Source organism: Galeopterus variegatus, unplaced genomic scaffold (genome assembly GCF_000696425.1).
Source record: "Galeopterus variegatus unplaced genomic scaffold, G_variegatus-3.0.2 Scaffold134, whole genome shotgun sequence".
NCBI lineage: Eukaryota > Metazoa > Chordata > Mammalia > Dermoptera > Cynocephalidae > Galeopterus > Galeopterus variegatus.
This window is the reverse complement of record NW_007726245.1, coordinates 80,356-97,804: the sequence shown is the minus strand read 5'-3', so window position 1 is coordinate 97,804 and position 17,449 is coordinate 80,356. Positions and strand designations below refer to the sequence as shown.

General features: G+C 52.9%; 1 protein-coding gene across 1 annotated transcript in view; it reads right to left on the bottom strand.

Moving 5' to 3' along the window:
* Positions 1 to 431: 431 nt before the first annotated feature.
* The window catches only part of NOS2 (nitric oxide synthase 2, inducible), a 37,316-nt gene continuing 20,298 nt past the window's right edge, over positions 432 to 17,449 (bottom strand). The window contains 19 exon segments of the mRNA XM_008589145.1: positions 432 to 509; positions 512 to 670; positions 672 to 713; positions 909 to 1,007; positions 2,541 to 2,735; positions 3,723 to 3,871; positions 4,317 to 4,438; positions 4,876 to 4,963; positions 6,386 to 6,593; positions 7,572 to 7,735; positions 8,835 to 9,010; positions 9,766 to 9,844; positions 10,592 to 10,724; positions 11,534 to 11,708; positions 12,078 to 12,127; positions 13,043 to 13,147; positions 13,599 to 13,743; positions 14,110 to 14,192; positions 15,167 to 15,361. Of these exon segments, the coding sequence (XP_008587367.1) occupies positions 432 to 509; positions 512 to 670; positions 672 to 713; positions 909 to 1,007; positions 2,541 to 2,735; positions 3,723 to 3,871; positions 4,317 to 4,438; positions 4,876 to 4,963; positions 6,386 to 6,593; positions 7,572 to 7,735; positions 8,835 to 9,010; positions 9,766 to 9,844; positions 10,592 to 10,724; positions 11,534 to 11,708; positions 12,078 to 12,127; positions 13,043 to 13,147; positions 13,599 to 13,743; positions 14,110 to 14,192; positions 15,167 to 15,361 (2,445 nt within the window).

The following is a 17,449-nucleotide window of genomic DNA, read 5'->3' as shown; positions in this document are numbered from 1 at the left end:
GTGCCCCCCGCTCACTGCCAAGTCCTCCATGCATGGCAGACCTCGCCTGCTTTTCTCAGATTACCAGCCAAACCCTCACGAAGCAGGTAGCCCCAGAGCAAAAGACTTTCTAAGACAGGGCTGTGGTCAAGGCCTTCACTATAGAATTAGCCTCCCATGCAGGGTCCCAACCCTTGCCACGCTCCTGTGCGAGGCACAGCTCTAGCCCCACAGGCAAGCCTGTGCCCCCGCCCCCACCACAGGCCTTCAGACAAGCACAAAACTCTACCTGCTGCCCCTGTGTCCCAGGCAGCCATTTCAGAGAAGCCATGGCCTGGCTGGTATGTCCCTTTTGGGGGATCTTGGTCCACACCGTGGCACCCAACAGCCCCCGCACTCTATATAATTTCAGGCTGCTTTCCCAACAAAACACCCCCGCACACACAGTGTGTTTAAAATAAAATGCATTTTATATAAATATCTCCATTAAGGGATCATATAGGGAAGTGGCCCATGGGAGCAGACTGGGGTATGTGTTTGTTTTTTTAAATACAGAGGCATAAATAACTGTACACGGGGAGGTAAATACAGAGTGGCACGACAGTGCCTCCTGGTGGTCACTAAAAGTAGTGCAGTCAGAAGAAGGTTCCATCTTTCTCTGACCCACTTGCCAGGCCTGGCATTGCAGATTTAGTCTCCAAGTGACCAGGGAGGGCCCAACTCGAGAGAAGAGGCTCCAGTCAATCCAGAATGCTACTTGGCAGTAGGTCAATAAAGGGCTTGTGGGGGAGGGACGGGGAAAATAATGTGGTTGGGACATCACTTTCCTCCATCTCCCCAGGCCTTATGACCTCAGATAATTGAGCGTTGTCTCCATCATTAAATTCTGTGCTGGCAGCTTTAACTTCTCACGTGGGCCATCAGAACACTGAGGTGTCCAGGCTGCTGGGCTGCTCTGCTGCCCCGGCCTTTTTCACCTCATAGGAAAACACAGCACCGAAGATATCTTCATGATAGCGCTTCTGGCTCTTTAAGGGGAAACAGAGACCAACGTGTCAGCTCCACGGCCCAGCGCCTCTCAGTATCAAGTCCCAGTGGGGACAAGCCCCTGGGGTTGCCCAGCTTCCCAGCACACACATGTTCAAGAGCCAACTGTCATGCTTAGACTATGCTTGAATTTGGTTTAGAGTCTTTAACCCCCATCAGCGCCTGTTCTGGCGTGGACGATCTCAACATCTCCCCAAGCTTTACTGGCGTTCCCATCTCCCTCCTAGCGCTTGTCCACAGGATGCCCCGGGAAATGTGAGCTCTGCAGTAAACACCCTTGGGAGATGTGGCCTACTTTCTCCTAGTCTTGAAGTGTCACGATCACAGCAGCCTGTGCAAGGCTCTGAGAAGCCTTGTTGTAAAGCAACGTGTTGTCTTTGTTTCCCTGAGCATGTCCCAGGCTACTTGACTCTGGAAACTTTTTGATGCCAAATACCTATCGTCCCACTGAACACATTTTGGGAAATGTCTGTGATCCCCTTGCTGGTCTTCAAACTCCCCAGACTAACTCCCACCCCAGGGCCTTTGCACATGCTGCTTTCTCCAGAACAGCCCAGAACTCTGTTTCCTTCAGTATCCACAGGCCTCCCTCCTCACCTCCTTCAGGTCTTTACTCAAATGTCACCTTCCAGTGACACCTTCCCTGACCATCCTATTTAAAATTGTACCCCCCCAACTCTCTTTGTGCTTCTCCAGTTTAGCTTTTCTCTGAAGCACTACACATTTACTTGTTTCATTCTGTCAGCCCCACTAGAAAGTAAGCTCCATCCAGGTAGCGATTTTTGCCTGTCTTGTTCGGTGCTTTATTCCCAGCACATAGTAGGTACTCAATAAATATTCCATTGGCCATACGAATGTGTCTTAGGGAGAGCATAGAAGTGACAAGCACAGGCTTTGGAGCCAATAAGAGGCAGACTGAACTCTAGGCTCTAGGCCCCTTCCCTCCATAAAAGGGGGGTGATAGCAGTGCCTCCCTTTATAAAGTCCTTGGGAGGACTGGATGAAATGCCACCTGAAAGTCCTTGGTGAGCACCCGGCCCAGCATAAGCCCTTGGCAAATGTCACTGCTATTATCATCATTAAAATGCAAGCTCTTCCTGCTGGTGAGGATGAGGGTGAGCTGACACCCACATGGGTGTAAATAACAGGTATGAGGTTCACACGAGGCTGACAGAGGGGGCAGCCCTCCTGTCCCTGGTGTTCACAGCCCTGCTTTGACTACACAGATACTTTCTGAAAGGGGGCTTTGAGGAGAGGACAAGGGGACTCTGCTGCTCCCATTCCACAGATGGAAAATAGAGCACATTGACCTGACTTCTCAAAGCTAGCTGGCAACCAGACCAGGATGTAGAGTTAGGCCTTCTCACAGCCCAGCCAGCTCTGACCTCCTGCCACTTCCAGGATTCTTTGGGGGCCGAGGACTGTTCTGGGCCCAACTCCCTGGTTCTCTACTCCCCCCGCCCCCCACAGTCCTGGCTCCTGTGGCTCCCCAGCCCCCACACCAGCTACCATACCTTGAGCTGGAAGAAGTAGTCCTCAGTCTGCTCCTCGCTCAGGCTCAGCTTGGCAGCCACCAGCCGCTTTAGGGTGTGGGCCACGTCCCGGGCCATGCGCACATCCCCACAAACATAGATGTGGCCTGGCTCCTCGTGGAGCACTCGCAGCACCTCGCTGGCCAGCTGCTGCTGCAGGATGTCTTGAACATAGACCTGAAACCAGAGGAGATGGTGGTTCCAGTCCCCTGCTGCTGGCAGCGAGGCTTGTGGTCAGGCCTGCTGGCCACAGGGAGGCAGGGAGAGGGCATTAAGGGCTGCAGGGTGAGCACCCTCCTAGCCAGGACCTGGCACAGGGACCAGGTCCAGAATAAGGAGGTGCACTGACACCCTGCCCAGCCCAAGCCCAGGCTGGGGACTGGTACCAAAGAGATGAATATCCCGTCCTTAAGGAGCTGACCAACTAGCGGGGCTCCTAGATTTTCTCTCAATTTATCATATTTCAAAGAGGCATCAATCAAGCCAGGTTCCCCACCCACGGCTCTGAGGCCCACCTGCCTATACCCTGGAAAAGGGAGCCTGTCAAGGCAGACTGCTCATCAGATCCCTGCTGTAATTCAGGGCAGGGGTACAGATCGCTGGACTCCCCAGTTATACAGAAGGCCCAGGAGTCAGTTGGGGACTTACTGCTCTTGTTCCATACCAGATGCCTGGTGGCTCCAGCACTGAGAACAGAGCACTGGGTCCCAGAGGAACCCTGATGGGACAAGTTTGTGAGGGCTGAGAATCTATTCTGACACCCCAGGCTCATGGCGCAAACTGCCCCTAGGGGCAGCACAGCCCATCTGAGGGCCGTGGTGGGAGCACTGGCCACCCTCCAGCCTTGCTGGGCTTGAGCAGAAAGCTGGCACAGACCACCTCTCCCTGGACAGTTGTGCATCCCAGGGAGGCTGCTGGGGACCTTCAGCAGGCTGGGCTCTGGGGATTAACCAGCAGTGTAACCCTAAGTTGGTCCCAAACCTCTCCAAGCCTGTCTCTTCCCCTGGAAGAGAGGACATAATGATCTTCATAGCATCACTCTGATGGTTGCATAATTACCCCCATTTTAGAGTTGGGGGAGATAAAGGCTCAGAGAGGTGAGAGGCTTGTGGGGAGCCAGAGCACAAGCTTTTAATGCTCCACCTACTGTGAGGCTGCACTTACCTTGGGCTGGCCGGGCAGGCGAGAATAGGCTGTGTGCATCTCATGCAGCACCCCCTGCTGGGCCATCTCTAGCATCTCCTCCTGATAGAGGTGGTCCTCGTCTGGGCGGCGGCATCCAAACACCAGCGTCATGCGGCCACCCTGAAGCCCTGCAGGACCCAGCAGGGGGCAGTTACTGTGATGGCCACCAGAGGGCGGGCCATTGAATTCTCATTTCACTTCCAAAGTACCCTATCTAGCATCATCCCCTTGACAGATGAAGAAACTGAGGCCCAGGGCATTCAGATAGCTCATCTGTCGTCACACAACTGAAAGTGCAGATACAGGATTCCATGCAGCCCATCAGAGGTCAAAAGCAGGGACTTTCCCATTAATCCACTGCCCCGAGAAGGAGCCCTGGCTCCCATGTGGGAGGTAGAGGGAGACACAACTCTAACCCCACAGAGGCCACAAATGTGGGAGGTTTCCCTTGAGAAACAGGCCGGGAAACATTTGTGGGGTGGTTGCACAAACCCTCCCTTGGCTCCAGTTCTACTTCCAGGCAGGTGCTGACCACCTGTGCACCCTTCCCACCTAGGAACCCGCACGCTGTACCTTTGTGCTTGGAGTCATGGAGCCGCTGCTGCCAGAAACTGCGGAAGGGGGCAATGCCTGTGCCAGGCCCAATGAGGATGCAAGGATCGGAGGGGTCCTCAGGGAGCTGGAAGCCACTGGCACTGAAGGGGGACAGGAGAGAGGCCCAGCCCTCAGACACCCTGAGCCAGAGGCACATGCAGGACAGGGGCTGGGCAGCTGGGTGTGTGGTGGGTGGTAGTGCTGGGTGGTAGAGGAGACTACAAGCTCCAAGTTGACTTCCCAAGTCCTGCAGGCTGCTCCAATACCTTTCCAGGCACCCCATCACCTCCCCTGAGGTCCTTTTGAAAAAGGGATGACCTCATTGCATGCTGGGCTCCACCACCACCCCTGTCACCACTATCCCTGCTAGAGACTCAGCCACACTCTGCAGCAGGGGATAGAAAGGAGAGGGCCCAGTGTGACCCCAAAGCCTTCTTTATGGCCCAGAGTGGCACCTACACCCCAAATCCATCCCTTTCATCCCAGAACTCCCAGGGGTTATTGGTCCCACAGAAGACAGAGTGGAGGGGGTGCTTACCTCCGCACAAAGCAGGGTACCGGGTCTCGGGGTTCCAGGCTGCTGAGCCAGGTGCTGCAGACACCATGGTGCAGGGGACCTTGGCCACCTGCAATGACGGTACAGTGGTGAAATCAAGTGGACAGCTCAGGTCCCCTGACTCCTACTCCAGTGCTCCTTCCAAGAGTTTCTCCAGGGACCCTCCCAGCCCCCACTTAGCTCCACCAACAGCAGCACAAAGTGACTCCTTGGAATGGCAGCTGCTGAGTGTACCCATGAGTGTAGCCCTTGCTGGTAGGAACCCTTGGATGCATGACCTCCTGAGCATCCCAGCCTGCTCCAACATGCCACCTTTTTCCCCAATGTCCCCTCCTGGGCTTGTGGAAACCCCACCTTTCTCCAGGTTACATTTCTTTCACAATGGCCAGCATTTAAAGGAGGCCTCCACCCAACTTGAGATGTCCCTTTGGTTTTTCTCTGGAGTGAACCTTGCTCTTACAGGACACACCTGCCTCTCCTCTCCTGGTCTGACAACTGAGACTTGGTCTGTGTGGGTGTTCTCCAGCAGAGCATATAGAGTCTCTGCCTGATTCTTAGAAACTGTGTGCTTCGTAGAGGACACAGGGCTCTGGGGTGTGGGCCAGCTCCCAGCTTCGCTAACCCAGGCCATGCTCAGTTATGGGGGGCAGGCAGGGGTGGAGTTCATGCAGTGGAGGAGCCAAGGCCAACCGCACAAGATCTGGGGCCTCCCAGTCTGTGGTAGCCTCAACCCCCATTTGCTGCCCTCATAGCACCCCGCACTTTCCCTCTCGGCACCTACATAATGATAATCATCCAATTATTTCTACGCCTCTCTCTGCATGGCCCCGCTGGCTGCTGCACGAGGGCAGAGGCTGTGTCTGCTGTAGTTGCACACCCAGCATGGTGCCGAGTAGGGAGAGGTGCGAAGCCAAACCCCACTGAAGGAGCTGGATGGACGAGCACCCTGTGCAGAATCACCCCTCTATTCAGGCTGGACCATCAGGAAGACCAGGAATCACTGAGCTCCCACTACGTGCTGGGTGCTTTCCATTATTTTCATTTTCAATAAATTGTTTAATTTTAAAATTAAATTATTTTTATTATTATTTAAATTTTAAAATTAAATTATTTTAATTTTCATTAAATTGTCCCAACCATAGCAGGACAGTAGAGTGGTTGAGAACTTGGTCTGGGCAGTGAGACTGCCTGGGTTTGAATCTCAGCTCTCCACTTACTAACAGTATGACTTTGAACAAGTGGCTTAACTTCTCAGTTTTAAAGTGTCACAGAACCTATCTCACATGGTTACCAATAATACACATGGAAAGGGGTTAGCTTAGTGCCTGTTTGTAGTTCTCTCTCCTACGCACCTCCTATTATTATTAACAACTCTGGGAGGTGGGTGTTTCCACCCATTTAACTGAGGAGGAGACGAAGGCTCAGAGGTGTTGAACAGCTGCCCAATAAGTAGCAGAGGTGGACTGCTCCCGAGCCCCTGCCCCAGCCTCACCTCGGGTGCGGTACGTGACCACGGCCACGGTGAGGTGGACCTCCATGGGTGTGTCGTCCTGGGAGGAGCTGATGGAGTAGTACCGGGGTTTCAGAACGGGGAGCTGGGAGAGCAGGAAGCCAGCAGATACCCGCAGGGAGGGGAATTCCTCCAGCACCTCCAGGAACGTGGGGCTATTGGTGAACTTCCACTTGTTGTACTCTGAGGGCTGAAAGTCAAGAGCAGTGTGAGGGACTCAGGGCACCTGCCCCACTCCGGGGAAAGAAACTGTCACAGTAGTACTTATTCATTCACTCACTCACTCAAACACTTCCTTGGACCAGGCGCTGTCCAGGGTGCTGAGACTACCATGCTGGAGAGGAAATAGTCCCTGTTCTGAAGGAACTCAGTTCAGTGAGTAGCATTTATCTAACTGGTCTACCTAGAATTCCGCTGTCAGCAACTCATGGGCAGGGGTCAAATCTTTATTATGATCTGATTTGCAGCAAGGCTTAGGAACCAACCAGATCTGGGTTCAAATCTTGGCTAGATGCCCTTACTAGCTGTGGAATCTTGTCCCAACTACTTAACATTTGTGAAATGAAGATAATATAGCCTACCCCATGGGGATGTTGTGAGAATTAAGTGAAAAAAGTGTGCTCGGTTAGTACAGTGCAGCCACAGAATAATGGTTGTGGAGGTGGTCAGAGTCAATATGCTCACCCATAACGAAGATGATAATAGTGGTGTCCAGTGCTTTTTGCAAACAAACACCTGGACCCAGAAAGGTACAGGTGAGTTAATGCATTCTCTCATTAGTTTATTAATTTGACCATCTGTCTGCTGCTATGTCCATTAATCCACTCATCCATACCATCCATCCTGTAATACTTGTTAAGTTCCAAGTTTGTTACAGAATTTGGGAATACAAAGACTGATGAGACACAGTGGCTCCCTTTTCTAGCTAATTTCCAAGGAAGTGCACTTTGGTTGCCTCCTGCAGACATACAGACAATTTCCATTCACTCGACATAACTGTGTCCTAGAGATGGGACAGCAGATGACACCTGACTTCCCACCACCCTTTGGCAAGTCTCACTTTGGAAAACTGGGTGGATCCTCTTTGAAGGTTAACAACCAGCTCTGGGCTCTGGCTCCCCCTACCCTGGAACCCACCCTTGTCTCACCCACCAGCCCCAGCTTTCACCTGGCACAGGGTCTCCAGCCTCTGTCTCTCGGCCTCATCTGTGGCCAGCTGGACAAGCTTTTGGAGCAGGAGCTGGGTTGGTGGAGTGGTGATATCCAGGAAGTAGGTGAGGGCCTGGCTGAGTGAACAGGGGGGCAGCCTCTTGTCCCTCACCCAATAGCTGCCTGGATAGGGAAGGAAGGTGTCAGGATGGGGAAAAGGCCCCATTTGGGCTTCTCAGAGGGTGACAAGGTCCCTGGGGCAGAAACCCTCTATCCTCCAGTTGCAGGAGAGAGAAGATACTGAAGTTCTGGCTCCAGGATGAGCAAAAGGCAAGAGGAAGGTGGTGCCCAGAGACAGGGCTGCCAGGGAAGGCTGACCATCAGCCCTCCAATGGGCACCTAGGTTGACACAATCCTGACCAGCTAACCATGTCCCTCTCTGGCTCAGACCTGGACTTTAGCAAGACACCCACAGGCGAACCATAGACTCACAATGACTAAATCCACCAAAGACTAATATACAACCCAGAGGCCAGTTATTCATTTAGAGACAAGCCCATGATGGCAGTCCCTAGGGTGCTATGCCAAGAGGTGCTGGGTGAACAGAAGATCAGCCCAAAGAGAAGTGGCAAGTCTCAGAGAATCCCACGAGGCAGTATGCAGGGCAGACACAGCATGGACCCTGGAGACAGCAGACACGGGCTCAGACTCTGGCTCCCAACTTGCTAGCTGGGTGACTGAACCCTTGAGCTTTGGGTTCCTTCCCTGTAAAATGGATGCAATAACAAAAGCTATCTTGCTGGGTTTGGTCAAGTACTGAATGAAATAATACATGTAAAATTGTTGGTACCATGCCTGGTACACAGGTGCTCAATAAAAGGTAAAAATATTATTATTTCATCTGTACCAGAGGCCTGATGAACTATGTCTGTGTCCTACAGTCACAAGGGCATCTCTGTCCCTTTATTCCCAAGTTTCAGGCTCTCCCGCTTTCTCCTGGACAGTGGAGGACACTGCCAGACTTTGCTTCTCTGACCTGTAGTCTTTCTGGCCACTGTGTTCAGGGAGTACATTCTCTGGATGTGTCATGCCCGCCGAGGAAGCCAAGGCCAGGGAGCTACTCCCATGGGCTGGAGCTGTATTCAAGGCTGCTTTAACACAAGCTTCGGCCAGCAGGAAGGGCAGGGGTAGTTGTCACAGGGCAGGCCCAGGCCCAGCCCCTCAGCAGGGTGGGGGTGGCGGAAGGATGTGGGGTGCCTCTGATCCCTTGCACAGGGCTCACCGCTCTCATCGAGGGCCTCCAGGCACACGGTTTGGTGGGGTGCAGGGCCGTCCACCACTCGCTCCAAGATGCCTTGGACCAGGGCCAGCTGGTTGGCTGGGAAGACCCCGAGGTGCTCTCCTGGCAGGTAGTTCAGCCTGTCCTCACAGGAGAGTTCCACCAGGAGGGTGGCGCGGCTGGAGAAGGGAAAAAGAAGCCTCTAGTGATGTCACCAGGACTTCCTCCAGAGCTTCCTGATGGGTGGGTCGGTTTCCCCAGGAAATGTGCCCTTCTTTCATTTTCCTCCCTGGTTCCCTGAGCCTGGGTGACCAGACTGAGCTTGGGACAAGGCACACCCCCTAGGTGGGGCACTCAAGAGGGCCAGGGCTAACCAGATCCTGCAGCTTAACCCTAGGGAGAAGATGGGCCACAGCCCTCCAAGCTCCTGGGGGCTTGGCCACAGACTGCCTAGGGAAAGCACCTCACTCGGAGCTTCCTTGTCTCCAGCACAAATCCTGTTTTTATCGGAACAAAGACCAGTTTTCCTGATGAATGGGGGAGGACAGCAAAGATAAACAAAACCTACAGATAAACCACAACACTTGTTTAACCTGGCTGGGAAATTTCCTTCCCTGCCAAACGTTACAGGACAGTCCAATGGCTTTAGTCTCTCTTGCCCTCTCCTTTCAGTGAAAGAGTTCAGTGAGGAAGTGGGGGAAGTAAGCAGGTGCCTAGTTCCCAAGCTGGAAAACTGGCCTGTGCTTAATTGAGACCAGACATAAAGGCCCAGGTAGCCACAGGTTACCTGATGACCTGGTCCTATCAATGGCAATGCTGCCAAGGCCGGCGGACACTTCTCTCCTACCCACGCAAAGACTGACTTGCTCTGGTCTTTCATTCATTAAAATAAAATCTCTGGAACATCACCCGAGAAGCCCCATGCACCCCTTACCTGGATTTTGGGCTCTGCAGATTCCGCCGCGATTTGAGCTTCACAGTGAAGACGCTCTTGGAGTGCATGCTGCTGAGGGCTGGCGAGAGGACAGAGGGACAGTGCAATGGCAGAGTGGCTCTGGAGCACTGGTAGGAGAGCCCCACATGTCTGAGTCGATCACCCCTGGACACTACCCTTGGAATGTCCTGCTGGGGTGGCTCCTAGGGTTTTCTTTCCCTTCCTTTTTCCCACTATTTCTGAATCACAAATAAAGACCCTTGGTCCTTCAGAAGGTGGCCGTGATACTGCTAGGTGATCAGAAGTTCAATTTAAATATATGGGAAGTCCCAGGACATCTCCGTGGCTTGGTATCTACAGGACAGCAGTTGCAGTCGGGGCTATCTTAAACACGCAGAACCTGCAGGACCACGGTGGTCACGGGACAAGGCGTAGCTTCCAGTGGGAGCATAGCAATGTGCCTCGCCTCCTGGAAGCTCAGTTTCTCCTCTGTGTCTTTCTCGAAGATGAGTGTCAGGGCTTACTTAGCCCATGTGCGCAAAGGGCCCAGTGCAGTGTCTGACACACAGTCAGCCCTCAGCTGACGCCGGTGCCCTTCTCCCTCCACCACCCTCCCAGGATTTCCTCCCAAACAGCCTCCCTCAGAGCCTTGAGTCTCACAACCTAATAGGCTCCTGGATGCAACGAGAGATGCCTGGCAGCCCCAGGCCAGTGATCTCTGTTCAGAGGGACCTGGTGGTGTCCTTGATCACAGGCTCAGAGCTCAGAGATCCCATCCCAGGCAGGAAGCACAAACAAGCCCTGTGTGGTGCAGAGAAGCGGGTACCTTTGTTGAGATCGAAAGGCTGTGAGTCCTGCACGAGCCTGTAGTGGTGCGGGTCCCAGGTCACCTTGGAGGTATAGAGCTTGGGGATCTGAATGTGGTGTTTGCCTCGGACATCAAATGTCTCACAGGCTGCCTGGAAGGAGACAGCAGACTGGTGTTCACGGTCATCATCACCACCACGGGGCTCTCATTGTTTAGGCCCTTAACATGGGCCAAATGCTGAGCTGAGTGCTTCGGGTAACTCTTAAGCACACTTTTCTGATAGGGCTGTTGCGAGAACTCACAGAGGTGCCTGGGCTTGGCCCTTAGTAGCTATCACTATTATTATAAATATCGATATTAACATTATCTCATTTTATCCTCATGCCCACGCGGTGAGGGAGGTTTAATTGCTGCCACTTTCCTGATATGGAATCACATCGGGGAGGCCCAGGCTTTGAAACCAAGTCTGCCCTGACTCAAGCTGGTGCTCTCAAGCGCCATCACTGACTGAAACTCTTTGCCTAAGTGGTGAGTTCTCTAAATCAGTGGGGTTAAGCCTACGGAGATACTAAGACAGATCCAAAGAACTCAACTGTGTGGTCCCTGTCCCTGAGTTCTCTGTGGCTGGTAGGCTGAAACAAGGCAAGTTTGTTAAGCGTGAGCTAAACAGTCAGTGGGGTAAAAACCTTAAACCAGAAGCTCCCCAAGGGCAGCGAGGTGTCTGAACCACCTTCTCCCACCCAGGAGGCAACGTGCAGAGCAGAGCTCTTCTGCTGGGTTGAGGGTGAACAGCAGCCACCAGAGCCCTCAGGCCTGCAGCCCTGGCCCAAGTCTGGGATGGTACATAGAGGACCGGGCAGACATCATGCCACCCATGATGCCAGGCACAGACATCCCGGGCATGAATGCACAACCGCATCCCTGTCTGTGCTGTGGGGGCAGCTCCATCTGGGAACTGACCTTGAAGGTTTGCACAGCCCAGCTGCGGAAGGTGTCCTCCTGCCCACTGAGTTCATCCCCTTCCCCTGTTGGGGCAAGCTGAGAAGCCCCCAGCTGGGACAACTTCTGGTCGATGTCATGAGCAAAGGCGCAGAACTGAGGGTACATGCTGGAGCCGAGGCCAAACACAGCGTACCTGTCCAAGGAGGGTACACACGTGGACACTCATGTCCTCTGCAAACATCGGCACCCAGCCCCAACAGCCTGCAAGGCCAGCCTGACTCCCATTCCAGCTGGGGCATGTCCCCTTCTGGTTCTCCCTGGCCCCTGGCCCTTGTCACCAACTCCCATGACCAACCCCATGCTTGGCCTGCAGACCCGTGAGAGGGGCTTGGTTTCCGTGGCTTGACCCTCAACACACTTGGAAGACAAATCTCAGACCCAGGCTCTCTCTGTGCCTGAACATCTGAGAGAAGATCCCCTTATCACACCCAGTTCCATCCCGGAACCCAGATCTGGGCCCACAGGACAAGGCTCGGACAAGTGGGAATGGGAAAGGCCTTACCTGAATTTGTTGGTGAGCTCTTTCAGCAGGAAGAGGGATCTCTTTAGTGTCTAGAAAGAGGAACCACAGAGTTTCTCAGGCCAGGACCAATAAAAGCACTGCTTGTTCTGTTCTTCTTGGTGGCCCATTTAAAACCTGGCCACGTCTGGCAGGAGAAGATTCTGGATCCACATGGAATTTGGTTTATGTGTGGGACCACCTGGTCAGGGCTCAGTTTGTCAGTTGACAAGGTCAGCTTGACTCTCACAACCCAGCTGAATATTAGCAGCTCATGTGGGCCAGCCCAGCCCCCAACCCATCCAACCCTGGCAGAGGGGGGCCTGCCACACAGCAGGGCATCTCCAAAGGGTCTCCTAACAGGGCATGAGACCTGCTAGGAACAACAACAATTGGTCCCATATTCTTGAAAATAATCCTGATTTTCCAGGAACCCAAGATTATTTTAGGTGATAAGTGACCCAGCAGAAACAGCGTCAAATCACATTCTGAGAAACTGCTGCTTTTTCTGTACTTTGCTTTTTAGTTATTCCCTTTTCATCCTTCTATGCACTAGAGAGACAGTCTCAAATTAGTGCTAACAGAGCCTTAACACCTAATACTTTCCTATTGCTCTATATAACACAACGATAAAGCAGGCCTTACTTAGGCGACAGGATCAAGCTAAAATTCAATAACTTCATTTGGTTTCCATTGAATTTACTTTTTGCTGGTTTTCTATTTGTGAAGATAACACAAGTTTCTTTTAAAGCTGAATTTTTAAATTAAAAAGAGGTAAGTCAAATCACAGAAATATATTAAGCATGTCATAGGAAAGGTGGCACACGCATATGGCGATAGTTATCAAGGAGGCAGGCCAATGAATGACAACATCCGGGCAATCCAGAGTGACCTAAGCACCCACTCCCAAATGTCCTCTTTAGGGCCAGCTGAATCTTCCAAGACCTTCAGGACCTTGGGCCACCCACCTCTCCGTTGCCAGGGGAGTCTCCATTCCCAAATGTGCTGGTCACCACCAGCAGTAGCTGCTCCTGCTCCAGGTTGCTCAGGCTGTACTCGTCCATGCAGAGAACCTGGATGGCACCCAAGATGGACATCAGCCCTCAGCCCCCAGGCTGGGCCATCCATGCCTTCCCCAGGCACCCTGAGTTTCCCACACCCCCACCCCACCCCCGCCACCAGCTGGGCGACCCCTTAGTCATTTCTGTCTCCCTGGGTGCCCTGCGCAGGTGCGGCACAAAGGAGAATGACCGGTTTGAACACATTGTCCTCAGTTCTCCTTCCCCCTCAAGCCCTGCAGCTAACACATCGGTGAGCCCTGGAGGTTCTATCTCCAAAATTGACACACTTGTCATCACTTCCGCGGCTACTTTAAATTCTGTGTGTGTGGATGTATTTTCCACAAAAATGCAACAAGCAGGTAACACCTTTGCCTGCAGGCAATGTCAGGAGCAATGCATCATCGCCTCGCTGTTCTACCCAGGCCCACCCAACCAGGGATGTGCCCTCCAGCCGAGCGGGTACCTTGGGGTTGAAGGCACAGCTGAACAAGGCCCCCAGGTCCTGGGCCAGCGCTTCTGATCTTCCCGTCTCGGTTGCAAAGAGGATTGTGACTCTGACACGGGTCGCCATTGTCTTGCGCATCAGCATGGAGGCAAAAAGCACAGCTCTGTGGGGACAGACAGACAGACAGACAGATGCTGTGTGCTGAGTTGGCCTTCCAGATGAACATGGGGGCCCAGGAGAACAGGAGGGGACAGCATTTAAGGTGGGCCAGGTTGAGGAAAAGCAACCCACATTTCTCACCAGCTGTCAACCCTGACTAATTGCCTTTCCTCCCCTCGCTCACGACTCAGATCCTTTGGGAAAAGAGACGAGAGAGGAGCTTGGGACAAGGCAGCAGGTGACCCTCAGAATCGGTGTTCAGACCTCTGGGAGTCACCCTCCCCCGCCCCCAAAGAATATCCTTTCTCTGTGTTCCCTGCCCTTCAAGGCCTGGAGGTGGAAGGGACATTGCCACTGGCCACTCACTCACTTAGCCAAGACTTTCAGCTGGATCTCTCTTCTCCTGGGTCTCCGCTTCTGGTCCTGCCAGACATGGGTTTTCCAGGCCTCCACCTTCAAGAAAAAAGGGAGATGTGAGGGCAGGACGGGTCCTAGCTCGGCTTGGGCCTGAGGATGCTGGAGAGGTAGGGGACCCTTCACCCACTCAGACCTGGGGAGGGTGAGCAGGCCGCTCCCACGCCCACCTCACTGGACTCCACAGGGAGCCCCTTCCCAGCTGCATCCCCAGCGCCTGGCATGGAGCCTGCACATCACGGTGGGCAGCTGATTCTCACTCTCTCTAGTGTCCTCCTGGAAGGCAGAGGCCCTGCGTCTCTTTTGCTTTCAGTGTCTTATCACCAGGCAGACTAATAATGTACGGCCTGAACCAGGACACTGTTGAGAGGAAGAGGAGGTGCCAGGACAACAAGCATGAGCTGTCCTGGGCAAACCAGGACATGGGTCACCCTGCTTACCACCTCTAGGATGAGGAAGCTCTTCCCCAAATCTAACACAAATCCTTTTTGACTAAAAATGAACTCGCTCCAATGGCTAATGACTACTGAGTGCATGCTGGGTGGGGCACTGGGCTAAGCTGGTACAGGCACCAGCTCATGTGACTCGCACAACCTCCTGTCATGGAGTTAATCCCCATTCCTTTAGAGACGAGAATATCAGGACTCAGAAAGGTGAAACAACCACCCCAGATCGTCCAGCTAGGGAAGTGGCAGAATCAACAGCGTCTGACTCAAGGACACCTTCTGTTATGCCAGCTGACGTCACCGGCCCCTCCCATGGGAGCAGGTGCAGCGAAGGCCACCCTTAAGAACTTAAACCCATCAGAGCATTAGGCCACTAACAGCACGATAAAAGGCATTTCCTGCAGTTCCACTCTCTGTGGAAATGGACAAAATCTGCTCAGCATCCTTGACTGGGGCCTGAAAAGCAAAAAAATATAGCCCCGTGTCCCTGACCCTCCCCTGTATGCCCCGCATGAATGTGTGCATACATGTGTGCACGTGTGCACACACACACCTGAGCTCCCTTACCTGATAGTAGTAGAAAGGGGACAGGACGTAGTTTAACATCTCCTGGTGAAACACAGGGGTGATGCTCCCAGAAATCGGAGGGACCAGCCAAACCCAGTCAGCCGGGCAACCTCCGCGGGACCGGTATTCGCTCTGCATGTACTTCATGAAGGACTCTGCAGCTGAGTGGTGGTCCATGATGGTCACGTTTTGCTTCTATATCAGAAGAAGGCAAGAAGGGTAGTTGAGATAAGGGGTGGGGGAGTCAGGAGAGCGGCCAGTGGGCTGCAGGGCTCCCAGATGGAGCACGGGAGGGCCTGGCAATCTGTAAAATGGGAGAGCAACGCCTCCTGGCCCCCTCCTTCCCTGCTGAAAATAAATAACCTAACAGAAGGCATTTCAGAGTCTCTGAAGGAGTCCAGGAAGTCACCACAGCCACGGTCAGCCCCCAGATCACATAGGGGCCTCCCCTCGACCCTCTGGGGGCAGCATCCAGCTTCTCATGCCCACAAGTGTCCCTGAACTCCCAGCACATGGCTCTTTCTGGATGTGGACAACTCAAACTGAAGCGCCTTTTTGCAGGTGAAGAAAATACTGTCTTAGCCTTTTATTGGTGAGAGTCCCAAGAGTCACTTCCCTGGGCTTGTAGCCTTCTTAGCCAAGAAGGAACTAGACACCCCTGTGGAGAGGTCTGAAGCACGGGGAGAACTGTGGCATATGGAAGACAAATCACCCACATCCTAAAATTAGAGGCTGTGGAGTCTGAGCCAACCTGGAATGATCCAGCAAGGATAGTCACAACCCTCAATGTCTGGGGCAACCCTGTTGGCCAGGAGATATTTGTTTAATATAGAGTTCAAACCCTGGCCTCTTATCAGCCATGACACCTTGGGCTGTTTGTTCCTTAAACTCCCTAAGCCTCAGTTTCCTCATCTGTAAAATGGGGACAATAACAGTTCCTACATCAGGAGGTAGTTGAAAGTTGGTCCAAGCAAAGCACAGTAAATGATCAGTAAATGTGAGCTGCTAGTATTATTTCCAGCTGCCAGGAACTGGGGAAGGCACGGGCATCATAGAGGGGAAAGACACGGCCCCCTCTCTACATCAGATTATAGTCTAACTAGGGGAAGTGGAAGAAAGTTGGCCTGGTGGAAGCTATGATGTGGGTGAGCACAGAGCCCTGGGGATAGGCAGCCGACAGGATCTGATGCCGGACAGAGGCCCAGGGGACAGATGCGGACTTTCAGGGACAGATTCTGTGAGGAGGTGGATCTTGAGAGATAGGTACAAGTCAGCCAGGGGAAGGGCAGTCCTGGAGGAGGACACCACATGAGTCAGGGCTGGGAGGCACGAGAGGAGCCGGCTGATGTCAGGCCCGGTAAGTCCAGCCACACCTTCTAAAATTTTATATATACATATATAGAACTCCTGGGTGCCAGACCAGTTGTAAGCACAGGAGCTAACGATGATAGCTATGATGATGATGGTGACCATAATAAATAACAACAGAATGAATGCTCACCATGGACCAGTCAATCCAACTAAACATTTTGCAGGAATTTTTATGTAATTCTCATAATAACCTTCTGAGGGAAGTACTATTATTATCCCCATTTTACGGATGAGGAAATAAGACCAAGACTTCTGAAGTCCATCCTGCAGGAAGGTGACGAGGAAATCCTGGAGACTCGGGCAGGGGTTGGACAAGGTCAGGAGACGGCCAAGGCTCAGCAATTTTCCGGGACGTATCAGCATCCTGCCAGTGTCGTGGCTGGTGGTGGGTGTCCCCCCAAGTCAGGATGTGTGGTCCACAGCCAGCCCAGGGGGGCTCTTCCTGCTCCCCCTCCCGCATCAAGCACAGGCTTGACCTGCCTATGAGGTGACCAGCCGTGGGGAACAGTGTGTGATCATATATATTTTGTTCACCACTCACATCCTTGGCCCAGCCTAGTGCCTGGCACAGGGCAAACACTCAATAAAACTTTGCCAAGTGAAAGAATGACTCTCTGCACAGTGGTTTGGTCTCCAGGGCATTTACCAGCTTTGTGGAGATGGTCTCAGCTTCTAAAGTAACATCTTCTCACATCCCAGGCCTCCTTCCCAAAGGGAAGTGTTTACATGACTAACAGCAGCAGATGGACCAGAGGGCTGAGTCCCACAAAGGAGCCAACCTGCTGTCACTCAGCATAGGGAAGCAAGAGCCACTGCTCACGTGGATGTGGCTCTCATTCATTCGTTCATTCATCCAATACACATTTTTTTAGCATCTCTCATGTGCTAGACACTCTTCTAGACTAGAGGTAC